The sequence below is a fragment of the Notolepis coatsorum genome (assembly GCF_963971535.1).
Source record: "Notolepis coatsorum genome assembly, chromosome: 11".
Classification (NCBI taxonomy): Eukaryota; Metazoa; Chordata; class Actinopteri; order Aulopiformes; family Paralepididae; genus Notolepis; species Notolepis coatsorum.
In genome coordinates, this window is record NC_140175.1 from 50,555,500 (window position 1) to 50,582,973 (window position 27,474).

Here is a 27,474-nt window from a genome sequence, read left to right on the forward strand (position 1 = left end):
ACATTCACCCACAGGCCCTCATTTCCTAATATCTTAGAACCTATCATAGAACCTTTTCTTATACTTGGATATGAATTGTGTATCAATAACTATCTGTCCTGTAGGCGGGGAGATAACGGTGAATAGAGGGAAATGTACAGGGACATTTGTTATCCGTATACATTTTCATTGGGATAACTTGACTCCTAGGGGTCCTCAGACCCCAGTTTATAAACCACTTAACTGCTCACTAAAACGGCATGTTAAATGTACGGTATGTTAATGCTGAAACAGTTTTGTGAATCAAATGTGACATGAATTAATTTGCCATAATCGGATAATCCCTTTGATTTCAAAGTGTTTCCATTCCCCTTGGTGCAAATCCAAACCTGTGCGTCTGTACTGATCCTAGCTTTTAACCCTGTGTGCCTGTATTAATTCCATACAAGGCTCTTAGGAAAACTCCAACATTTTGGGAAATTAGCTTATTTAACATCTTCCCTGGAGTTAGACAAGAAGATGCATACCTTTTTTGTCTCTCTGCATGCATTAGGCTTAGGGAATGCCCGCACCGTTAGCGTAGTTTAGCTTCATCACTGGAAGTGGGTCAGACCTTTACCCTGAAGTTCCCTACAGTCACGAAATAAACTCCAAATACAACTCCAAAACGTTCCTGTAAACATGTTGTGACCTGTGTATTTACCACGTGGAGAAATTAAAAATAATTGAATTCGACATTTACGTTTTCTAAGCAGTGAACAATTTTTTGCCGAACCACTCCTCTCGGGGCGCAGTCAGTGATTTCACGCTATGCAGTGATACTTACTAACGTGATTCCGTGTTTGTTTACATTCTCATTTCATTCAAAGGATCCGAACCGATTGAAGTTTATGGATACCATGACTTAAAATCCTCTTACCTTGACTGTTAAAAGCCTCCCCAATTTAGAAAACCGTATTCCCATGGCTGGTGTTGATATCCTGCTACTAGCAGCCTGCTAGCTAACAAAAACCAACAACCGGACACTCAAGCAGATAACTAGGGTAATAACTTCCGGTCGGGGGGTTCCAAAATAAAAGAGCGACGTCAGCGGAAATACGTTTATTTTGTACATTATCTAACGTTAACACGAACCTAAACTAACGTTACAACTAACCTAAAGTTAGTTTAGGTTCGTGTTAACGTTAGATAATGTACTGAATAAACGTAGCCACATAGGCCTATCGTATCGTATCATAACGAGGCTCGATCGGGCTGTAATTTACGTGAAAAAGATCTTACCATGAGCCGGTTGGATCCCCCCGAGCATTTCCCCGTTATCGATCGCCATCTGGTAGATCGATATGTCCATTGGCTGATGATAAATCCCCTTATTGCATAGTGAAATCCGCATTCCAAAACGTAATCCAAGCTACATGCTGCACATCCAGAATCCTGCTAACTGAAAACTCCATTGAAAGTAAAAAAAAAAGACTGCTCCGTTCAGCCACAGGGCACACTGCATTATCACAATAGCGCCCCTAAGAGGATCTGGCCGGTATTGCACTTTCTCGAATTCAAAGAGTAGGGTACATCTGCAGTGCATCTCGGTGACCTTGAATAGGTTATTAAAATGGAATAAAAGCAAAAACAACTTGCCACGGATATATCCGTGCTTCTGTCCACAACGGGTGGAATCGAAACACGGAGATCTCCGTGGTCGGGCGCCATTGTGTTAAGGGGATGCAGACCAGAGAAAGACTTTGTCTTGTTTACATCAGGGTCCCCCATTTTCAATTCATCATAACATAATATGACACACACGACATACAGATGGACAGTACTGCTACATCTATACATTTATGACATACCAGATTTGCAAATACAGTACTGTTTGTGATACAAAAGGAGTCCAGCAAAGAGAGTATATACATTTGACGTAGAAACTGTACATTGGAGGAGGTTGGGTAGGTGGGGTTGGGGGGGGGGGGGGGGGGGCGGGGCACTGTACATTGGAATATTGACAAAGCCATACTTGGTCATTTATTGTACATTGGAGGAGGTTGGGTTAGGACATATCAAATTCATATATGATGTTCTTACCTTGTATCTGATGTAATGCAAAAGAGATAATCCAAATATTTTATCGCAATTCCAAATAATGCTCGTGGAGGTCCGCACCACACTACCGACCGTTTCACAATGACGGGCGGGCGGGCGGAGTTACTGATGCCATCGTTGTATAGAAGTTAGGGATGGGTACCGAATTCTGTACTTTTAAAGGTGCCTACCGAAACACGTCGGCACTACCGAGTATCGATTCACGTGAGATCCAACGGTGCCTACTTTCGGTTATGAGAAAGGGAAAAAAAAGTCCGATGTCACGTTTTGTTTACGCAAAACGAAACCGCACGTTAATGTCAACGGCACAATACATGTTTTCAAACTCTCTTTGGGTGTTTGCAATTCATGGGGGAGTATACTTGTCTCTGATATCTTGGTACTGTGGGCAGGTTGTTATGTCTCTGATATCTTGGTACAGTGGGCAGGTTGTTAGAAAGTGTAGCTCAGTTTTCCACCTCTGCTCTTGCTCTCTGCTACTATCTCCAAACTTCCATTTTATTATGTGCTCGCGCTGCCGCGGTGGGTTTTATTTTTAGCAGTAGGCTTACTCCTTCCATAGTTTCACATATTTGTAACTTATTTAATGTTATTAAGCTAACGTTAGCTAATCGTCGGACATAACGTTAGCTCCGTAGGCTAAGAGTAGACAGAAGAGTAGCGGATGTGACATCGGTAAACAAGCCACAGGCTGTTATGTAAGACCAAACGCACCGCAGAGCGAGTCTTCTCCAAAGGGTCGAGCGAAAAGAACTGCTAGAATACTCAATCAGCAGCAGAGTAGTTCATTGCTGCTAGATTGTTTTATTTGTTTAATCAGTTTTAAAATACTTTAATTTATTTGTTATTTAAATATATAGATGTGTATTTGACAATTTTTTTATCAGCAGAATAGTTAATTGCTGCTAGAGTGGTTTGTTTTATACTTGTTATTTTGTAAAATACAATACCTTTATTTATTTTGTATTTAAATATATAGATGTGTACCTTTTTTTTAGTTAACACTTTGACTGCCAGGGGGCGTCTTTAGACGTCTTTGCTGGCCATGTTAAAGTTGCCGGGGGACGCTGTACGTCGTCTTTATATCAATATTTCAAAAATCTGCGATCGGATTCATAATGTCCCTCCGCTGGCCTGAGATTCACCAGCAGGACCCACTGAGCTCTCTGGCGGTTCAGGAGCGCCATCTGGTGGCCGATCGGCGCAAGCGCTTAACAGGAAGCGCACTAGAGGTTTTGCTAGACGTCCGTATTGCTTCCGGCCACTCGGTACATGTCCCGTGACTCTAGCTCGTCACTCTACATAGCGATCGATTGCCAATAACTCGATAAACAACATGATTTGGACGTATATACCATTATACAAGCTGGAGATGGACCGGGTAATAATATATCCCATAATGATAAAATTTCTACTCGACGATGATCGCCCAACGGCGCGCGGAGACTGGGGTGAGTTTCAGCGTGTAACGTTACCGTCTTCGATAATAACTGATATTATCAACATTTGACCCACATTAGATGATTGGTATAACGCTGCCCACGGAATTATAAACGCCCCCTCGCCCATCCGGTCAACATCAGATGACGTGTAGTAACTTCTAGAAGTACGTCTAGTTGGAATTTTTTATATCGCGCTGATTGCCATCAAACTGTATTTCATCATCAATATAATGCATTTGGGGCTATATATCACGTTCTGGAGAAAGCTGCAGAAAGAGATGAAAACATACTTATACATTAGACCATACTTTACTATGAATATGTGAATGAAAACGTTTAACGTTGCTACACAATGAACAATACATATAGGACTTTGAATGGGCCCTAATAATGGCAATGTAGCAATAGAATTTAAAAAGTTATAGCCCTGCAAAGAAGGGGACTTTCTCCATAGACAAATAGCGCTGGCAATCTATGGTATATCATTAATTTAACCTTAGGCAACCAAAGTGTTAATTTGTTAAAAACTTTTTAAATAAACATAACATTTATTTAAAGATGTGTGTGACTATTTGTATAGCACCTTTCATACAGGGGATTGCAGTTCAAAGTGCTTTACATCAGTAAGATGTAAATAATAATAAAGTAATAATAATACATTATTTATTTATTAAATATTAAGTTTTGATTATTATAATTTTTTTTACAACTGAGGTAGGTAGATTAAATTTTTAGAGACTAAAGTACAGAAAAAAAGTACCGTTGGGTACCGGTATCGATTCACAGGTACCGGTATCGGTTCAAATGTGAACGGTACCCATCCCTAATAGAAGTTGCTCGCCTGAATATTTACCGTACTTTTCGCACTATAAGCCGCACCTGACTATAAGCCGCAGTAGCTAAATTGAATGATGTGTACATATATAAGCCGCACTGGACTATAAGCCGCAGGTGTTTTAATGTTTAATTACCATATGTAATTAGCATTGGGACACAATACTGTCGGACAAATAACAAGAATTAACTCATTTACAAGTTGTATTAAGTTTAGCAAATAAGGGAACAGATAAATAACATTTCAATGCAGTCAAAAAAGCAATATTTAGATTTTTACATTTTCGGGTTTGGTCACGTCGAGTCACATATAAGCCGCACCGTTATATAAGCCGCAGGGTCGAAAAATGGGTGAAAAAGCCGCGGCTTATAGTCCGAAAAGTACGAACCCCGCCCGCCCGGCTCAGATCGCCTCCTAAAAGACACAAGCCCATTTTCAATGAGATGCAATAGCTCCGCCTGGCAGTAGAGGGCGGTGTTGACAGTCTGCCAGCTCAGACATGGTCTGAAGACTATACCAGAGGCTGCGGCTATGAATTATGAAATAGATATAGCGAATAAATGATATAACGATCCCAAAAACGAGTAAACTCGTTGTTGGCGGCCATTGTGTTAACCCTGTGTGCCTGTATTAATTCCGTACAGAGCAATTAACCCTGTGCTGACTGTTCTTTGTTTTTTCCAGGTAACTACAGACAGGACCATTCCAACGGTGGAGGTGGCTACTCTGGCCCTGAGGCTGGTGGATACGGGGCCCATGGTGATAGCCGGGGGATGGGAGGGGGGGACGGTCGCGGCAGAGGCCGCGGGGGATTCGATCGTGGCGGGATGATGCGCGGCGGCGGGGGCCCGCGTGGTGGGATGAGCCGAGGTGGCATGGGGTAAGTGGTCTTCAGTCTAGAGCTTCCTAACCTTCTCTCCCACAGCAGAGGGGCAGGCCAGCACAGGGCTGGGAGCAACATGGGCTGTTAGACAGTACGCCATGCCAATGACAAACTACTTAGCCTTAAATAATGCACAAACTCATTATTACTATTGAGGATAGATGTCTTTCTTACATTAAAATTCAAAGTTTGGAAGGATCTAATCAGCCGTGATTGTCCAGTAAACATCAGGTTGTATTCTTTCCAAAAAGGATACAAACGTCATATGTAGTTTGTCAGAGGCAGCACGTACTATGTTAGACAAAGTGCCTTGCAGCACACTTGCAAGTCCTCACTGGTTATCAGTACCCATGGCCCATGGCTATGAAAAATTAGGCAAATGATCTTGGGATTAGGACAAATTCCATAAGAGATTCATGGTAACTCGCCTCATGGCCAATATAGTTTGCATCCGTACATTCATTCTATTCTAGTCATAGTTTATTGTATTACAGTCATAATTCAGTGTGTGAGGCCACTAATAATATGTAGTAAGACAAAGTACTATACAAGTCTGTAATATTTTGAACATCCAACTTAGTCCACTCAAATGATGATATTGGAGTGTGAATGTTCTACATCACCTGAGAGCACACAGCTTCTACTGTCTTTATGAATATAGACCAACCTGGGCCCTCATTTATCAATGGTGTGTACGCACAGATATGTGCGTAAACCGTGCGTACGATCATTTCTAAGCAAAGTGTGGGACTTATCAATTTGAACGTGTGCTTGAGATTGTGTGTATATCTACTCACAGCTCAGACCGTGCGTACATGGCGCCCAGCGGTAGAATAAGAAAACACGGAAATAAGCTTTCGTGCATTCGTTTCAACATTGACATGTTCGGTATGACCTGTAATTCATTATAGTTAATTGAAAAATAGTGACATTAGTGTAATTATTGTCAACCCCTATAAATAGCATTTGGAATAGATATTTCCAAATTAATTCAGCCTGGTTCATAGCGTTATTATTATAGGAATACTTATCGTGGTGTGCGCTCAGATGTTTTCAGAGATATATGGCAGTCTATTTGCAGAGAGAGAACATAATAATATTAAGTAGAGTCCGCTACCCGAGACACATTCTCCTTGATTTGTACCACAATTTGTGACCCAAATTGGAGCGTGAAACAAAACGCAGTGTTGAATGTCGTAAATTCCCCAACCCCCAACTACATACAATATACATATATCAATAATAATAGCAGACAGAGGCCAAGGGACAAATCCAGTTATGTGAACGGGATTCCACTCGGTCAATGTACAGATAATCTGCAATGCGCATTTGACTGATAATGTCGTTGCCGGTGGCCGGGAGGAACACGACTCATTCAGGCCTAATTGTATTTCATTCAATTGTAATGTTATTACTGGGGTATCTGTAATTAAAACATCACTTAAATGCAGATTGGGGTTATCCACTGAAGCCATAATGACTCTGACCAAAACCACAGGCTCACGCGCGCACAATAGGCATTATAGTAGCTGCAGAGTTTGCCTGCTGAAAGCAGCAATTCAGTCAAGAGGATCAGACAGCAGTTTTAAGTAAGTAAGTCTACCCTTGCAAGGTCTTAATCTAACTTGAAAAAACCTCAACGAAAAAAGGCATTTATTGTGCTGTATATGGTATAATGGCAAACGCAAGCGCAAAATAGTAGTTACGAGTTTGTATTCTCCATTGGGTTGCACTTGCACAGTGTGCTTCAGCGACTCGTTCATTTCAGTCATTACAGTGTTTAATGTCGGGTCAGCTTGTCATTTATTTCTGTCAATGTGCTGGTTCTGTAGCAGGACTGGGTCGGTCAACATCCTTGGCACCGAAGATAGTCTACACGCTCCTTCCTCCTCAGCGGAGTTATCTGTGAAATTGACAACTTCATTGGATTTATTTATTCTCTAAAAATATCTATAATCATACGATTAAATATTGTTTAAAATAAAACGCTAAATACTATTATTCTGTGTGATGTTTCCAAATAAGATTGTTCACAACGGGAAATGCTGTATACATTCAATTAGTTGGTTAGACCTCCGTGATCAATCTCGCTCTCAGTGAAGTTTCTCATAGTTCGCTCGGCTTAGTCCATTATTTCACATCCCATGGGGGTGTTTCATTACCATATATGGATAATCATGCATGAGCATAGACGGTAAGAACAATGGTATTTATCAACACGGAGTGTGCGTACGACCTGTGCACGCACGGTTGATAAATCCCGACATTCTAAACTCCTTGCGTAGGAACGAAAATAGAACACTTTCTACGCATTATTGTTACATGAGGGCCCTGGACTCTTTAGATAAATTGGAAGCCTTTATCTGAACTTAAAACTGACTTGTATGGTTGTTTTGTCTGAAGGATTTGATTGTTGCTCTCTGCCCTGCCATGCCGTGGCCAGAGGTAAGAACATCTCCACATTCAGCAAAGGTCCCGCTGAATCCATTACCTTTTATCTTTACACCTGAACTCCATATTGGCAGTGTTCAAACCCCAGCAATAATTATCACATTTAAATAACTTGTGTTTAGGTTGTTAAAAACACTAGGGTACCTGGGGCCAAATCACTTTTAACTCAAGCATAGGAGGAAGTTAAAATTGTTTGCGGATGATGGAGCAATAATTCTCTTATCTGAATAGGCTGGATAGAGGAACATTTTCATGCCATTAGACATTTGATTGATTTTAGAAGGGGAATTGCCCTCATCCCTGTGTAGGAGTGAGTTTGAGAAAATGGGGGTTGGGGTGTCTACTAGTATGACCACTATAAGGAAATACCAGAAAGGTATTTAGGAAGGGAAGCAATAATTTATATTAAAAATAAGACTGGGCAATATGGAAAAAAACAAATGCCACAATATGTCTTTTTTTATATTGATATTACAGTATCTGCTTAGGTATGGAAAGTCACATATAATTGGATAATCCAATTGATGATCATTATATTTGACTGCATGGTGTTCTCAAATATTTAAATTTAAATTATTTATTTATTTACATTTAATTTAAATCTTTTTGTGGCAAAGAACAAAATAACAACATTTTGTATCACAACGTGTGATACAATCACTTGTTTTACACACTAAATAAACCTTTAAGAATACAATGAGACATCTAAACTATGATTGGTTTTCTGCCAACATGGCTCTGAGACGAGACAGCCAGGTCATCGGTTTTATCATATCCATACGCCATGGGTTACATATGTATCCTTTTTGGGCACAACAGCTGGTCCCTGAGGAAAACACGTATGCTAAAGCCTTCTATGTTGTCAAGAGTATAGGCCCAATCCACAATAACGGCATACACTATTCTGTCTGCACGGCAGCTTTCCAAAAACGCCAACCTCAACCTCTTTAATTGCTGTCTTTAGGCATTAAAATGCACACTATATATCTTGACTGGGATTTATCAAGTGTTTTTTTTTTAAATGGTACCAGTTTGGCCTTGCAGGTAATGAAAGGGGGTTAACTCCGCTGTTTCATTCATCAAGGCTAAACTTATTTTACATCGACACTTACTCTGTTCTGGGTGGCAGCGTTACCTCAACATTAGAGCTATAAACAACCATACTCAGCCAAAGGCTACAAGCATTTAGCTGGTAAGTTCCCCACCCTGGTGTTGGGTTATTTGGGTGGTTTTAAAGGAGACATATTATTGAAAATGGGGTTTGACTAGTCTTTGGATTATGCAGTCTGAAATATTATTTAGGTGCTGGGGGGAAATTCCATGTGTATGTATTCCTTCAGTTGGGCCTGCAGGGTTTTGAAGTGTTCAGATTAACAAGCCTAAACAAGCTGTTCAGAATGATTGCCCTTAGTGACACAATGTGGACACAAGCATCAATTGGCTTTAGTTTAGTTTATTTATTTAGCACATTAAAAAAATTCAAATAAACAGTGCTAGGAGGGAACAAAGCCCAAAGGGCTTTGGTTAATCAATCGGTTGTTCTTATTCATTTTAAAATGTAGTGCATACTGAATATACCAAAAACAGCATGTTCAGTACAAGGGAAGAAAGAGGTGCTGGAAAATAACTAAAATGTATTTAGGCCAGTTTCTTTGCAAAAAACTTGACAAACATGTTCCACAGATTGAAAGAAGTTGTATTAAATTGTTGAAAAGATAAACAATATGTCTCCTATTAAAGTCCTAATACCAAGTCATGTCTAATTAAGTCCCCAAATATTACGGGGGTATACGGTATTACCGGGTAACATAGATGACTACGTTCTCTATACCGGTACTTGCCAGTGGCATTTGTTAAAAAAAATTTATGAAAGGTGTGGAGCAGCTGGATGGAGAGGTCTCATGTATAACGCCAGCGAGCAGTTGGGGAGGATTTACTCACGATGAACCTCAACATTATTTAGAATACAATTCTACCTCGGAGGCTCCAATACACCTTATACTCAAACCAAGCTCTGATAACGATGAACAGCACATTTGCTACACCCGTATGCCTGCAATAACAATCACTTCACCAAAGCAATATTAATCAAACTCGAACCCAACATAATTTCACTAATGTGAAAAATAAAGCATGTTTGCTTGAGAAAGGAATTAAGTTAGAAAGAAGGGCAACTCACCATGCTAGATAATCCCAGGACAACTCACCATGCTAGAGAATCCCAGGGCAACTCACCATGCTAGAGAATCCCAGGGCAACTCGCCATGCTAGAGAATCCCAGGGCAACTCACCATGCTAGAGAATCCCAGGACAACTCACCATGCTAGAGAATCCCAGGGCAACTCACCATGCTAGATAATCCCAGGGCAACTCGCCATGCTAGAGAATCCCAGGGCAACTCACCATGCTAGATAATCCCAGGACGACTCACCATGCTAGAGAATCCCAGGGCAACTCACCATGCTAGAGAATCCCAGGGCAACTGACCATGCTAGAGAATCCCAGGGCAACTGACCATGCTAGAGAATCCCATGGCAACTCACCATGCTGGAGAATCCCAGGGCAACTCACCATGCTAGATAATCCCAGGACAACTCACCATGCTAGAGAATCCCAGGGCAACTCACCATGCTAGATAATCCCAGGGCAACTCACCATGCTGGAGAATCCCAGGGCAACTCACCATGCTGGAGAATCCCAGGGCAACTCACCATGCTGGAGAATCCCAGGACATGCTCCTCCATGCATAACGTTAGTTGTTGAAAAGTTCAGGTTTGCCAAAGTTACAAAGTACATTGTTCTATTCGCTATGTTTCTGGAATATATTCCATGTTAAGGTAAGAATTGAGTTTACAAACAACTTTTTAAGTGAAAATTGACAAATTCTAGTGAAACCACCTTTTTGCTAATTCCTCATCCACACAAGAGCAAGGTAAAAATGTGCTGGTGGAAATGTGCTGTGATTGGCCCTCAAGGCATGTGGGCCTGTCACAGTGCTTGCTGGCTGATTACCATAATTCTCTGACCAAATGGACCACCTAGCAACACTTCCGGGATTTGATTCTGAAATCTTGGAGGAGAGAGCGGGGGGAGCAAATTAATGAATGTGGATGAGAGCCTTGATGTACCGTACTTTTCGCACTATAAGCCGCACCTGACTATAAGCCGCAGGTGTTTTAATGTTTAATTACCATATGTAATTAGCATTGGGACACAATACTGTCGGACAAATAACAAGAATTAACTCATTTACAAGTTGTATTAAGTTTAGCAAATAAGGGAACAGATAAATAACACTTCAATGCAGTCAAAAAAGCAATAGTTTGATTTTGACATTTTCGGGTTTGGTCACGTTGAGTCACATATAAGCCGCACCGTTATATAAGCCGCAGGGTCGATAAATGGGGGAAAAAGCCGCGGCTTATAGTCCGAAAAGTACGGTAAGTGGTTGTGGGATGGGCGTGAGTAATCGATTACTCGTAGCTATGAGAAAAATCGATCTTAAATTATTAATAATTTTTATGAATTTATTTATTTAAAATATTATTATTTGTTTTACATATTTGTTTCACATGTATGTGTAAGATTATAACTGTTTGTTGGTTTCCTAAAACATATACGTGAATGAACAAAAGTAAGCAAAAAATTTAAAAATATATATTTCAAAATGTTCGAGGTTTTTCCCCCTTTTCGAGTAATACACGATCACTCGAGTATAGCATGCGATCAATCGATCTGGATTCTTCTTAAAAATGCCCACTCAATGGCCAGACGTGTCTTATGGCGACATCTACAATTACCTCATTGAGTCTCCAGGTAGACTAATGTTGATTTCGGTCATCTATGACCTTTTTTGCCTAGATATGTCTATACATCTTAGTCCTGTCCACTTTATATTTAAGTGCAGTGGTCTATAGCCGCTCACATTCCCACCACAAGCTTCCCCCCCTCTGATGGAACATTCCAACGCGACTCGCGCGCCGTTCAGACTCCTTTGGCAATATGCGTATGGGGAGTAGGTGCTGAACAAGGGACTATAGCTCAGCCGAGAAAGTTCCGATCGATTTGGAATTGGTTGCGCCGTGTTCAGGAGACTCGGGCGTATAAAAGTATATTCGATCATGTCTCTAGCACCCCCACAGCCGTAGCTACAACCACTTACATCAAGGCTCTCATCCACATTCATTAATTTGCTCCCCCCGCTCTCTCCTCCATGAGCTCAATGTAACGCGGAAGTGCAGTGGTCTATGGCCAGTTATTAACTGTGAATGGGCCAACAGTTGGTAATGTATTAAATAAATGCAGAGCAGAAATTTGATGACTGTATTGAAATGCATAGTCATTATTTAAAATTACCTGTGTATACTGTAATACTGCCCAACCCTACACAGGGCGTAGTAAAGGGTGTTCAATTGTGGCCGCCATTAAACCTATACATGGCAGGTATTTGCCTGACCTTTTTAAACGGGTTTAGATGTGGTGGGTTTTGTGTAGGGGATTTAACAGCACACAGCCTTGGGCAATAAACCTAAAGCTGTCAATCTTTCTTGAGGCTTAGGCAAGATGTGGCACTCAATAGAAGTTATTAAGTGTTCTATCTCAAGGATACAACATATAACTATACATTTGTTATTTATATACAGTAGGTGGTCAGGAGAACAACAGTTGTGTGGGAAACACTAGGAGGAGATGCCACACGTTTTATATTTGTTGGGAAATTCTTCTGAAAGGTTTTTCTTGAGTGGGATTTAAGGCTTTTAGTGGCATTATCAAGTTTTGGGGAAACTACTATCAATGTTAATACTTAAATAAGTTTGAAAATGTCCAGGTTCTTAGAGTTAAAAGGCATAAACAAAAACCTGAAAAAGAATCCCTGGGATTGATAGTTTCTTGAGGGATTCTTTTTTGAGGAAATAAGATCCAACATTTAGATTTTTAGAAGGTGAATGAATTGCGTTGGAATTTAAGAGACCGTTGCACTACTCTTGTCTATACAGTGTTTGCACAGGTCACTGTGATCGTCAGAAAGGCATTGCATTCACCTTTTAAAACAAAATGATAAAGAATAAGTCTTGACCTTGTCTTTAAAGTCGGGGTAAAGCAATAATAAATATGTGTTTGAGTGTATGCGTTTCTCACATCAAAAAATAAAAACGTTTCAACTATTATAAAACTCAAACGTCTCATCTGGCTACTTAGACTATTTTTCAGGATTGTAGGGGCGTGGTCAGATCATGCTTGATTGACGGCTGCCTTTCAGCTCAAGTGCCATTTTATTTCTCCATTCAATCACAAATGTTTTGCTATAAACTAACTACCAAATCTATAACATGGATCCTACTTGGTTAGAATGCTTGACTAACTAGCAAACTAGGCTAGACCACCCAAATCGGTTTTTTATTTAACTACATCTCCCAGAGTGGTGCTAATGTATTTAGCATCTCCCATTCACATACATGAAACGGTTAGCATTAGCTTAAATGTTTTGTTATAAATGACCAAATCTATCAAATGGAGTATGGAGCTTATTGTTTTAGCATTTTCCATTCACATACATGAAACGGTTAGCATTAGCTTTGCTATACTAAATTTTTTAGCTACCCATCAACCCCGGGAGAACCATGCTAATGCACTCTAGTTTTATAGTGTCAGGGGAGAGGTTATGCTAAGGATGGCTCCAGTGTGTCATCGAGTCATGATTTCAGGCCCGCTCCAAAAATCCTGAACACAACAATTCAGTACTACATAGTTCAGTATTTTCACATGTTTTCAGCTACTAAATTGGTTTCTAACATGTATAATCTGTTTAGAAACAAATCTCTGAATTTGCTTTACCCTGACTTTTAAGTGTTATGCGTAAATGTTTTGAATACTTTTAACATGCTTTGTCGCATTTATATGCTACAGGTAACAAAGTGAGAGCCATGTAAACACCCCTAGACTTTTACAGTCACAACAGTCTGTTCTGGGCCGGCAGTCTTTTGAAAAGGGGACATAGTCGATGATGGTGTCAACTTTAAAGGAAGAGGTGTCCAAAAATAACCAAGTCTATGTTTTACATCAACCACGTGTTTTTTGTGTGATTTTTATTGTCATAAATAGTAGATTTTCTTTGTGTTAACTTTGTGTAACAAATGCTTTCATTGGTCTGTAAGAACGTGTTATCTCTTTTGATGGCTGCTTGTAAAACAATTGTAACAAAACTCTTTCAGATGCAGTGTGGCATAGTGAAGGGTCTTTTCAAATCAAGAGGTTTATTTGTCACATATAGTGAAATGCGGGTGGTCATGCCCACATTGATTGTGCAAAATACAATAATAAAAATAGGCATAGAAAAAATAAAATGGGTAAGACACAAGATATGCATGGTAAAAAAAGACATGCTAAGTTCCTGAGAAACTGGTTCCTATATACACTTACTATACAATAGTACAATACAAATTAACAGAGGATGGTAATATGGAGGGATGCACCAAGGCTGCTTGTGGAAGTCGAGCCAATACCAGGTTTAAATAGGGTATCTGTATGCAATAAATCCCCCAGTACTGAAATTCAATGCCAAGAATTAAAAGCAAATTGTCTTTTTTTCATCTTTTTATACATAGTATTTTAGAGGGGAAATATTGTCAGAGAAAAACTAATATTTGGTTAAAATACTTTTGTCCAATGATCCCAAAAGAAAATCCCATCTTCCAATCAGTATTTTAAGCTTATTTAAAAAATATTATTTTTGATATCGAGCCGAGATTTATTTCACATCATAAATAGTTCAATACTATTGATGTTGTTTCTTTTTCAAGACCCTAACCCTGTCAAAACAGCAGTCATATTGTATATTTTCAGCCCTACATTTGTTTACCAAATGATTTTAAGTGTTCTTAGTAGTGGTGGGACTCGATTAAAAAATGTTATCGAATAAATTCGAGACGTTATAGTTAATTAATCTAAATTAATCGCATTTTCATAATTTTTCAATTCAAATGGATTTTGGTATACAAGTGAATCAATGAATACATAAGTTTAAGCAGCAAAATCTTGTTTATTAGCTACTACACAGACCAACAGATAAATGCAATTTTTAACAAAGTGCAGCAATTTTAGGAATAATATATACATATATAGCGCAAAGGACCTTTTGTAAACTCAAGCACTTTCGAGATAAAAGTTAAACGCAGTAGTTTCAAGTACATTCCAGAACAGTTGACCATTGGGAAAAACTTGTTGATTGATCTCAATTTCTCTTATTTTTTCAATATTCTGTATGAACAAACCAGACTAAGAAATGGTTGGCTCTGCTCTGTAGAGGACCAAAGCACTGTTAGCCCCCTCTGCATCCTCGACCTCTGGACGCAAACAGCAGGAGGCTCTTCTTCTTTGCTGGCTGCTCTGTGGGTTCTGGAGTGACCCTGTATTTTGGTCCACGGCAATCCAGCAAGCCAGCCAGTGTGTTTGTTACTTCGTTAGATGTGGTCTGACTCATCTTTGCTCTGAACCCTGCATCAGCATTAGCCAGCATTAGCTCAGCATCCACATTAGCTGCAACATGCTTAGCATTGAGGTGATAACGTAGGCTTGAAATGCTCCGGTGATATGCAAAGTCATTACAAACACAAGCGCTCTCGTATCAAAACTTCCATCTGTTTTTTTTTTATATCTAAATCTCCCATTCAACGGGCCAAGCAACGCAGTCTCAACTTTTCCCATGATAGACTACAACTGTCTGACGTCACCCAATGCATGCAGTGCAACGGTATAAACTGCTTGGAACTCGTCCACTGAGAAACGTTCCGTGGAGAACTCATCCAGTGCTCCAGATTTAACTCTGCCATTGGAAAGAGGAGATTTGGGCCGATCCATAGATGTATGACTTGGCCATAATAAGGTAATTTATAGGCCTGATATTCTATATTCATATTTCATTATTGCATGTGTCCGGATGGCAAAATGCAGTACTGTATCTACAAAAAAAACCTGTAAATCATCTGCCCTTTGTTAATTTGCATAGATTTTTAGTACACTTGATCTCAAGAAGGTGCTGAATGGGCTCACTTTTAGCATTTTAGGTCAATGTTAGCATGGTGTTATTCACCGTCAAAGATGGGGGGGGAAATTATAATTTATATTCTCCTTTGGTTCATTACAATTTACTCAAGCATAGTAACGGACACAATATTTCTGACACTGGGAATACATTCCCTGAGGTCCATAGATGTCCCAGATACCAAGAACATGCAAATGTTCCTTGTAGAAGTGGAGCAATCTTCCATGTACTTTTATGCAAATTTTCTGAAAATATGGCTAGGGCTTAACGGGTTAGGGAAATCTCTTGAACTAAGTGAGAATATCTTGAAATGAGTCAGTTGACTCATTCTGTTTCAAGTTCTTTTTTTTTCCTCGTTTTGAGAAAATCCTTGAAACAATCTCATTTGTCTTAGAACAAGTGGAATTATCTCATCCTGTTGGCACATTATTTCACTTGTTTTAAGAAAATATTATTTCAAGACGCAATAAAAAAAATAGTTTTTGCAGTGTTGGTATAATTAGAAGTTAAACACTTCACAGTTGGCAGTGAAAATAAGGTATTGGTGCATCCTTTGTCATGTGAACCTCTACAAGCGTATACGATTTGCAGATTCAATACGAGTTCTGACGTTTTGATTTTCGACACATCTTGGTTTAGCTCAGAAGAATACATTTTTTATTTGAAAGTCAAAAGCAATGAAAATTTGCCTTAAACATTATGCTAATGCCTGTAACCCTACCGTTCTACCAGTTAAACTGAGAGAAAAAATAAGAACGAGACCTAATTAATCAGCCAATTTAACTCCCCCTGCAGCCTAAATAGTTGATCAAAAACGCTGATTGAAAATAAGTTTGGCACCTGTCAAGATGGCTAGTAGCATTGACAGGCTAACCAGATACAGGCCGAATGTGTTTGTCTGGTTGTAATTTCAAGCCAGCAGAGATGCTTCTGATATCCTGCTAACTCACTGGCCTTGCACTGCGTCTGAAACGGTTGGATACTTCCTGTCCTGTGTTTGAGTGTCAATAAAGACTAAAGCCACTCTATTTTGCATGACATGGATTTACCTCTAAAACATTCCATCATTACTGAGTTAAAGGAGCACACCAACATTATGGGAAATGCACTTACCATCTTCTCCAGAGTCGGACAAGGACATGGATACCAATTTCCTCTCTAGATCCTAGCTTTGCACAAATTAATAGAAGCGGATACAAACCAGCTACCTTGGTTTGGGCCAAAAAAAACGACCAGAGTTTAAACTAGGCAAGTGGTCCGTATCCGCTTCCATTTTTTTATGTGCACAAAGAGGACATTTGGTATCTATCTTTTCTTCTGACTCTAGATAATCCTAAGCACATTTCCCATAGTTCCTTTTTAATAAAGAATTCTGTTCAGCAAGGGAATTCGTAGAGCACAAACTCTGTATAGGACATAGGCATAGTCACTCTTCTCTTTTTAAGATTTCATAGTTTTATGTTTACTCATGTTGCATTAAAATACTCGTGTAGTAGAATTTCTTTCAGTGGTTAAAGTCTAGTCAGGAATGTGCCCAAGCCTCTCATATTGTCAATGTGATACAGAAGTGGCTGTTTTAAGGGAAATGGTCTTCATATCTCCGCTTATTCCCCCAGCATCGCTGGAGACAGAGGGGGCTTCAGTAAGCCTGGTGGTAAGTTTAACGAGAATAATTACAAGAACATTCAGCAGACTTTATGTGTAAACATTGTTTTGTTCAGTGTTTTATAGTAGAATGGGGGGAAAGGGGAGTGGTGAGCTAATGCATTACTGCCAACTACATAAAGGTTTATATTTTAAATAAATATGGGTTTTAAGTTAAATGCTCTCAAGTCTACATGCACAAAAGTTAAACGAATTCAATGCTTTATGGGTATTTGAGTTTGGCTGCAAACATTCACTCAAACCTCTTGAGTTAAGCACAAACAATAGACCATGGTCCATCTGACACAATTTCATTGGTTTAAAACCTATGTCTCTTCACTATTTGGTTCAGAGTAATTCTAGCCTTCTGGTTAAAAAAATAAATAAAAAATCAGACAAGGTTCTGTTTTTTTCAACCCTTTGTGGTCTTGGGTGTTCAGTGGCTTTCAGACCACATTTTACATGGGTGGGGGAAATGTGGGGTTTGGAGTGTATCTAGTTAAGTTCAGTTGCTCCCTAATTCTAAGGTTGAAACCACACATTTTCTTGGTGCTTTTGATTGAAAACAGAAGGCTCTAGAGGAGCACCTGAGTCTGGATAAAGTCCCACTGCCTTAGTTATGGTAACCTACTGCCTTAGTTATGGTAACCTACTACTTTAGTTATGGTAACCTACTGCCTTAGTTATGGTAACCTACTACTTTAGTTATGGTAACCTACTACTTTAGTTATGGTAACCTACTGCCTTAGTTATGGTAACCTACTACTTTAGTTATGATAACCTACTACTTTAGTTATGGTAACCTACTACCTTAGTTATGGTAACCTACTACTTTAGTTATGGTAACGGTTACTACTGTAGTTATGGTAACCTCACGGTCAGTTATATTACGTCATAGCTTACACTCTGCGCTGCTTAGTGGAACATATCCTATATCAGTCTAACTACTGAATACATTTCTCCATGTACACACCCATCCGCCTGGCCACACCCCCATCCGCTCCTCTACATAAGCAGGGGTGTGGCCATACTAACGGCTCCTTCCTTATTTTCACCACCAACAAGTGTCTGTATACACCACTTGAGTTTAGTAACGAAAATAGTTGGAAAGGAGCTGCGTTGAAGAGAAGGAGCTGCGTTGACATTATATCTTTGTTTTCTCTCAGTGATAATGTCTTCGCCACCGGAGTGTCTAGAAGATGATGATCATTCTGACTTCCACCGGCACTTCGTATTAGGGGCTCGCGTCGCTGAGCAATCTCCGCCGGCATTACCTCCGGCTCTTCAGTTGGACACTTTGCTTGGGAGGCGCTCTGCCGTGTGAGGGCTGACGGCTTCTCTAGGGCGGGTGATGTTTTTGCAACGCGGGCGCCAGGTGTGTTGGTTGTGGGGGGAACAACTACACAGCTTACGAAGGTCCGGCTCCAGGCTAGTATCCCTTTTTGCTGCCACTTAGCGGCGTGGAGGGGGTTCTGGTTTGATGTCCACGTTAACATGAGCTCCTCATCGAGAGCTTTGTTTCCTGGGTCCGTGATACCGAATCTGCGGTTCAATTCCCCGGGTCTCTGGACAAACGGATACCCACTGTCGGCGTGCTGGCCCCTTAAAAAAAAAATGAAAAGCACCCGGTGCGAGGGAGGTGAGCTTGGTGTTTCATTATGAGAATATCTCCGTGCTCAGGTCGGCTATAGTCCGCGAGGGACTTGTTGCCGGCACCGCTGTGGTAAACACCGTTCTGTAGTGGGACGTGTATTGCCTTCTTTTTCCCTTCTCTCTTCGGATGAGAAGAGGAAAAGACAGCAAAAGACGGGTTGAGCTAACTGTTAGCCAGTTAGCTGTTTAGCTACGACGTTAGCTGCCCGTTTTCGCTCGGCTGGGAACGTTAGCTTGATGCTATCAGTTAGCCTAGAGTTAGCTGTTAGCTTGTGCTACAACCATTGGCATTAGCCGTGAGAATAGCAGGCCCTGGCACTCTGACTACGACATCATCTTTGACAGAAGATGTAGTCGGGCCTGCACCATGACCGGCTGCAGGAGGGGGGGCGTCTCGCCGGAGCGAGGCTCTGGCCATAGCTTCTTTTTGCCCCGCCAGCGAGAGGCCTTTCGTCAACGTGGAGACCTGTGTTGCGGCCTTTCGCCCTGCGTTCATTGGTGCAGGTAAGATGTCCATTGGACATTACCCCACTCTTCCTTCCTTCCCCTCCCGAATGTTTTGTTAATAACAATGTTTTTTTCCCCAGGCAAAACATATGTTACTTCACTACATTTGGAGATACGACATGTGCTGTGTGAATTGTCTTGGTCGCTTATATAGCTTTGGTAGCGTTGGCCAAAGGTTGTGCTTTTCTCTCTACCTAGAAACAGCATTGTTTTTTACGTGAGTAAAATGAACTGGGTTTTTGTTGTATGATGAGAAGTTGTGTGTGTTCATGTAACGTTAGACAACGTGGCTGAGCCCACAACTGGCTGGGTTACCCTACAATGCTGTGCATAGTGGCATGTGATAGAGGGATGAGTCCCTCTCTCAGCTTGTGATGACAAAAACAAATGGCAAGTTTTTTTCACACATAAGCAGGGCTGTGCCTGTTCAAACAAGGTCTTCGGCTGTGCTGGCGTGCATGATGTAAAGCTTACTCTACACATTGGCGTCGTATCAGGGGTAAGGTGGTGAGGGGTGCGTTTCCCCGGTTTTCCCCTGGGCCCCCCCCCCCCCTCCCCTCAAACATCAACATTTTGTTTACAAGATGTGTGTTGATTCACTATGTTTTTGGGGATACGGTGTAACCCCTCAGCTTCTGCTGGGGTTGTGCTCTTGCTTAGAGAGGCAATTTTTATCTGAAAATTGTTTGGTCGCTGTCATGTGGACTTAGCAAGGCCTGTGACCAGTACTTAATCAAGGACTTGTCTTCTCTCGTCATGAAAAACGGCGTTCCTCTTACAGTAGTGAGAGTGTACTTTTGCCCTTTTTTTGTGATGGAGGGTTGTGTGTGTCGTTTTCACATTTAAGATCCACAACTGGGTTAGGTGTTGGCCTACAGAAGTTACATGTGTAAGCTCTTGTACCAGGGCCCTTGGCCCCTCTCTTGGTCTGTGTTTTTTCTTCCTTTAGGGTAAAGGTGTAAAAATTCAGGTGGCAGGTTCGCACATGAGCCTATGTGAAGCTGTTACCTTGAACAGGTATACATGCGCTGGTGTCATGGCTCTGCTTTGTCATTGCATCGTATCAGGGGTGAGGGGTCATGAGGGGGTGAACTGATAAACCCTCCCTCCCCTTTTTTCTGATTGGTCAGGGGGTTGGACCTCCTGTCCTTCGGGCTTCCTGTCACGCTGCTGGGTCAGCGCGTCACAGGGTAGGGGGGGAGGGGGGAGGGAGTTCCCTGGTCCCACGCCATATTTGGGCAGGTGGGTCACGGAATTCCCCCCGCCATAGAGTACGTCACTGGGCGCGTTTCTATTGGTTGTGAGACTTCCGTGAGTTCTTCAGGCTCCATGTTGTGGACCTCTGTTATTGTCAAGATGAGTTATGCGGTGCGTGAGAATTTCTGCTCTGCGCTCTGTTGCATATGTCTTGAGCTTGGTCACGTAGCTCAATGTTACATATATCTTTTCAATTATTACTCACGTGGGAAGTCTCTCTGGGGGTTCCCTGTCTCCTCTCTTTTATACAGGGCAGGGTTGACAGGGGTGTTTTCCCTCGGACGCGTCATATGGGACCCATATCGGTGTCTTGGCCAGCTTCCTGCGGCTCTCCCAGGCGGCTTGGAGGGAACGTTATCTGGGTTCTTGTTAGAATTACCATTGATATGTTTTGGGTCTTGACGTGTACATAGTGCTGGCCCTGGGTGCTTCTGTGTGGAACCACGCATGGGCTTGCGCGCCTTGGTTGCTCATCATTGAAACAGCGTTTTTATGGGGCAACTAGGATGGAGTTTTGTCTCTTCCGAGCGCCAGTGTACTAGGTTAGTCTCGATGAATTCTCGTTCATCTCTGGGGGGAGATAACGGAATAGATCAAAGCATTGGTGGAGGGGTCTCACGCTTTTGGGGTGGGCCACCGGGCGCAGTGCTTTATGTTCTGACCGTCTTGGTGGCGCCCTCTGTGATGTTTTGGATCGACACGCGTACCTACCCCCCTCTTAGGACTGGGGATGGTGGCGTGATTAGGACACGGGACTGGTTCTGGTCGCGCCGGACCAGGTCAGTTAACCCGTTGTCCGCCGGGGCACAGATCTGCTGTTCTGGTACCCTGAAGGACTTGTGCTTTTTCGGGGGGAAAATGCCGGGTTGGCCCGGGCGTTGCAGGGTTTGATGTTATGGAGGTGTTCGTGGTTCATTTTTCATTATTGCTTGGTCCATATTGTGTTGTACCTTGCGCTGTGCTAAAGGAGCCTGGTCCTTCTCCATTCTTTTTTCGCCCCTCTCTTCTCCTGCTTGGCGGGGCTGGGAGGGGGCTGTCGAGGTGGTTCTTGTACCCCTCTGGCATCCCTGTGTACATCCCGGTCCGCCGGGCCCAGGTCCGGACTCGTTCTCGTCGACCTGTTGGCCTGGGTTAACCCCTTCTTGAGAACTGAAACACTTGTACTGCTGTATAGCCGGTGTATACCCACAGTTGTGTTTTGGAGTTTTTTCTTGGGGGGGTTATAGGAACAACCGCCTCCTGTTAGGTGGTGGTTGGTTTCCAGGTGTGTTGGTAGCGGAGTCGACTCTCGGGTTAGGCAAGGCTTGACCCCATCTGCCTGCGAGTGTGCCCCTGCACCCTTCATGGCGTCTGCCAATCGTGTCTGCCTCGGCCCCTCTAGAGGGTCGGGGTTTTCTTGTGGAGGCTGCGACATGGTGCACAGCATACCGAACACCCCTTCCGCCGGGGTGCTGTTTCCAGCAGACCCCTTAGGCGCCTGTCTAGTCCACAGTGCTCCAGGCTCAGGTCCAGTGGTGCAGTCGTGGTCACACGCGGTTACACGCAGTGTTACTAGATGATCACTGAGGCAGAGTGATTACACTGCTGATGGTCAGTGACGCGCACACATATGCACGCACAGTGTTACCAGTTCCCATATTACGACTGCACCACTGCTCAGGTCGAGTCATTTTGACCCGTTGCCTGGATTGAGGGATCAACCTCTTTGGGGGTTGTCTCCCCGGTGCGCTGCCTGGTCCCGCTGTGGGGGTGTAGCCTCTTGAGTGCTTCAGGGCGGCGTGCTGTAGGGGGGAAGGGCCTGCTCTTGGATGGGCCCTGTCCGATACGCTGGCGATGTGGGGGGTGGTGTCACTAGTAGGGTTGGGCATCGTTTGGATTTGAACGATTCCGATTCTCCATATCGATTCCTGTTCTAAACGATTCTTGGTTCCGATTCTTTGAGGTGCAGGTCAAAACAGGTCACAGCTTATTTCGCAGGAGATTTTTTATTTGTTTTGAAAAATGTTAATTTTTTTCATACTATTTACATTTTCAGTTGACTTGATACAGTTTAATTTTGTTGCTGTACTGTAACTAGGGTATTAATTAACAAAGTAAAAAAAATATATATATATATCGAAATGCAAATATGTTAGAACCGGAAGTTAGGAACCGGTTCCTATTAGAACCGGTTTTCGGTGCCCAACCCTAGTCACTAGTGATCGCCTGGTGGGGTCTTGATGATGCGGCGTCGTTGGCCTCACCAGGCCCCCTTTTTCCGGGGGGTCCAGTCCCTTCCTGGGGCTGGGTCCTCCTTCGCGCTCCGCTGCTACGGCCTTGCCACGGGGTTGGGTTTTTGACCTTGACCCCGTGATATTAGGGGTTGTAACGGGGTTTTTTTTTTTTTTTTTTTTTTTTTTTTTCTCCCCGTTCGTTCCCTAGTGGCATGTGGGTTGCGCGCCTGTGTAGTCGTGGGTTCTTCTGTGGGAAGGTAAGTCCCATGGTCTGCTCACCCTGTGTGTTGAGTTTCTAAACCCTCTTCGCACAGTCGGATACGATTCCCTCCCGTCCTCCCCTAGGGGGGTCCGGGGGCTCTGGTCCTCCCCGGTTCTGATGGTTGTGGGGTGCCTCAGCGGGTACATTTGTCGAGCTTCCGCTCTGCTCAGCTCCTGTGTTCCACTAAGCAGCGCAGAGCGTAAGCTATGATGTAATATAACATACGGTTATCCTATAACCATAGTTATATGAGTAATAGCGAGCGCCCTGCGCTGGACTCACTGAGGCCCCCGTGGTCTTCGCCTTTCGGTGGTGAAGGACTTGGGAAGGAGCTGTTAGTATGGCCACACCCCTGCTTATGTAGAGGAGCGGATGGGGGTGTGGCCAGGCGGATGGGTGTGTACATGTACATGTGGAGAAATGTATTCAGTAGTTAGACTGATATAGGATATGTTCCACTAAGCAGCGCAGAGCGATCGCTATTACTCATATAACTATGGTTATAGGATAACCGTATGATATTGGTACTAATGTTGGTGTGTTTCTCCCTTTCCTGTCTTTTTGCGGATGGATGGACAACAGGACCAATGGCAGACATGGGTAAGCTTGTGTAACTAGCTTGTTTAAATAATATTTTTATACTTATTCTGGAAGGTTAAAGTCAAATGTACATAAATGCACCTTCTATAGTACTTAATGGGTGCTAGGCAATGCACAAAGGGTGAAAATAATAATGCCCAAACACTATATTAAGAAAACCTAGTGACATTTATTTCACATTAAGTTGTTGGCCTCGTTCAAAATGTACACCACATCTGGAAGAACCTTTTTGCAGCATACAGGTTTTACCATAGGCTGCCTTCTACATGGCTCCACACATTCAATCGTCTACCAGGCAATACAGACCAGACTATATGATATGGTCCAAATATCAACAGAACCAGATAAAGTCCTTGGGTTCTCCACTCTGTTTTGTGATCAAAGAAGGAATTAGTAGCCTATGTAAGTAGTGATTGTATCGTGGGGAGGGGTGGGGGGAAGACTAGTCTCATCTTCACAGATGAAAAATATTTTGTACATTCACAATACAGTGTAAGTCGAAGCTTGAAAGGCTAGTGAAACACCAAGTATCCGTCACTCCAATCTATCTTTGAGAAAGTAGTCAGCCAGGCACAGAGAATCTTACAGGACCCTTCTCATTATTCTTTATCCCGAATATGAAGTTCTTCCCTCAGGGAGACGGTTCAGAGCAAGTAGATATAAGAGCAACCGCTACAAGCTCTCCTTCCTTCCTACTGTACATCCATCGCTCTCCTAAATAATACTAGAGGTCGATTCCTTTCAGGTGCCAGCTAACAGTGGGCTGTCACCTTTCTTTCTTGTCCAAGTCAATCTGTTGTAATTTAATTAGGGAAGGGTGCAATATGAAGCTTTTGAAATTAGTTTACCTATTTATGTATTATGGTTGCACGTCTCTATGTATCGTCATATTTGTCTGAAGTCCTTTTTACTAACTGAATGAATGATTGTATATATATTTTTTTATTGCAGAATGATGCAGCATTGATGTTCCAAGTAAATTTTTCCCTCTGAGACAATAACGTTTATTCTTATCTTATCTTATTTTCAGTTTTCACCAATACTTATTTTTTTCAGTTCGGTCTTATATTTTCAACTTTATCATGATCTTGCTAAATTGCCATGATTAGCCAAGCAGAAATACTTGCATACAAGCTTTCTAATACAAAGGTTAACAGTTTGAGTGCCAGCCATTAACATTGGAAACATGGTTAAATGCCAGGACCCACTTCAATGATAGCATTGTGAACGCATAATCTCTGTTTTACATGTGTCTAATCTGCCTGTCGCTTATCAATGACTTGTTTGCAGTCAACATTGTCGAAACTGATTGTTTTTTAATTGGTTCATTTTCATTTTATAACATTTTGAAAAGCCCTCGTTTTTCAGGAAAATATATAGATTCCGTGATAAAAGGCATTTACTGGAATATTCTAGCATACACAAACGTTGTTATTTTTCGGCCTATTTATGAATCGTTTTCAAATAAACGCTATATTATCGATAGTATATGTGTACTTATGCACGCTATAGAGGCGGGCTGAAAAATCGATTCTCTCATTTCCTCATCAGCGATCACCGCACATACACACGCATATGGCAAACGCTTATATCTCTGTGAAAACGGCGCTGATTATCCTAAGACTGGTAAAATAAATTCCTTACCTGAGATCAGATGTTATCCAAAAAGATTATTCCAATTCCTGATCGCCATTCCAAATATCGATCACGCTTATTGATTAGTGTTGGGTCCTGTAAATACATAATCCACGCGTTTTCCGGGCCGGCGAGCACAATCGATCCTTCAGTTGGCTTGACGGAAAAGTAAAATGAGCAAACTGGCCACTCCCCCTTCAGCAGTGTAAAGTAATGGGGTGCAGTACCACAGGGAGAGACGATAGGGGGCGGTGTCTTCCCAATTGAGCTCAGAGAGACTCTGCAGCACTAACCCGAGGCTCGATTGATGAAATATGAATTCAAATCGCCAATAAAAAAAAAAAAAGACAAACAAACGCTATATAGCGTCGGGGGCACTCAAAGGTAGGCATGAACTAACGCAGGGGTCAGCAACCTTTACTATCAAAAGAGCCACTTTTCCCCCGTCCCACAAAATAAAATGCTCAGGGAGCCACACAACCTATTTACCCTTAAAATGAAGATAACAGTGTATAACGTTTTATATATCCCCAAGCATACCCCACATTTAGCATAAACGCCTGACAATTGCATACCCAAAGTAATTTGCGATTTATTATACTTTATACTTATAGCACACAGTTTGTTGCATTAATGGGATTATAAAGCAACAAAAAGAAAAATATTGACTTTTTAATTGCTGTTTTTACCAAAGGAAAACCTCAAACTCTTATGAAGAGAAAAAAATACTGGCTGTGTAGACCTATTTTTTAATAAAACACAGAAGAGGAGACAAAACACTGGTGTCTGTAGACCGACTTTGAAATAAAACCCTGAACTATTCAGGTATATTTGAGTCCTTCCCTTATTTGTGGAACATTTATAAAATAGAAAGTAGTCCACTTTGAAAAAAGAATACCATGTGTAGACCTACTTTGAAATAAAACACAGAAAAGGAGAAAAAACACTGGCATCTGTAGACCTACTTTGAAATAAAACCCTGAACTATGCAGCTCTATTAGAGTCCTTCCCTTATTTGTGGAAAATCTATAAAATTAAAAGTTAATTTTTCATTGTTCGCATACAGGTAAGCCTTTTGTTGACTAAATATCTTAGTTGATGAAATATTTTTTCATTTCAGTGTCACAGTATGACATCGATCTCCAAAATAAGAAAAGAAAAAAAAACGTTTTTTTTTTTTTTTTTTTTTTTGGGCCAGGGAGCCGCAGCTGATTGGCTAAAGAGCCGCATGCGGCCTCGAGGCCGCAGGTTGCCGACCCCTGAACTAACGACAAAAAGCATCCGTGGCACTCAATGTGTTAATGGCAATGTAGAATCTAATTAATCTAATTTACTAGATCATTGTGATGATTTGAGAATCTTATTTAAATAAAATTTGAGATTCCCAAAAAGTTGTTTAGAGGAACCAATAGTGATTGCATTGTTGGTGTTCCTACAGGACGTCCAGAAGAACAGGATGACTCCGAGAACAGCACCATCTACATCACTGGTCTGACGGAGACGGTCACCCTGGAAGAGATGGCTGAGTTCTTCAAACACAGTGGGACCCTCAGGGTGAGAATCCTTGCTCGGTTTTTCTCCAACTTTTAAGGCAAGGTACCCGAGTTGTAATAGAAAAGACTCACGCACATCCAAGTGTAGTCACGGGTGCTTGACTCAAAAATAGATCTGTAAAGTTCAGGGTTCGTACGGGTGCTGGAAATCCTTGAAAATGCTTGTATTTCAATGTGCTGTTTTCAAGGTTTTAAATGTGCTTGAATTGTGTATAAAGTGCTGGAAAGTTATTGAAATTGTAATTGCACTTTATACTTAATAATAAATCGCTATATGACTGAATAGTTTGGTTTTTAGACAAAGAAATAAAATAAGTCGGAGCGACTTGCGAGCCTATTTTTGCTTTCGCCTTTCACGCAAAATGAAATGTGGCTCGGCTCTACCCGTAGTGTTTTTACCTGTGCCATCTGAGAACAGC

The 27,474-nt window shown here is 41.7% G+C and overlaps 1 protein-coding gene across 3 annotated transcripts in view; it reads left to right on the forward strand.

The window, feature by feature from the left end:
* The window catches only part of ewsr1a (EWS RNA-binding protein 1a), a 73,583-nt gene that overhangs the window by 27,182 nt on the left and 18,927 nt on the right, over window positions 1–27,474 (forward strand). For all 3 annotated transcript variants that reach the window (XM_084324075.1, XM_084324077.1, XM_084324076.1), the window contains exons 7-10: window positions 5,041–5,236; window positions 17,348–17,385; window positions 23,850–23,867; window positions 26,941–27,056. In XM_084324075.1, coding sequence (XP_084180201.1) covers window positions 5,041–5,236; window positions 17,348–17,385; window positions 23,850–23,867; window positions 26,941–27,056 — 368 coding nt within the window. The remainder of the gene's footprint in view (window positions 1–5,040; window positions 5,237–17,347; window positions 17,386–23,849; window positions 23,868–26,940; window positions 27,057–27,474) is intronic.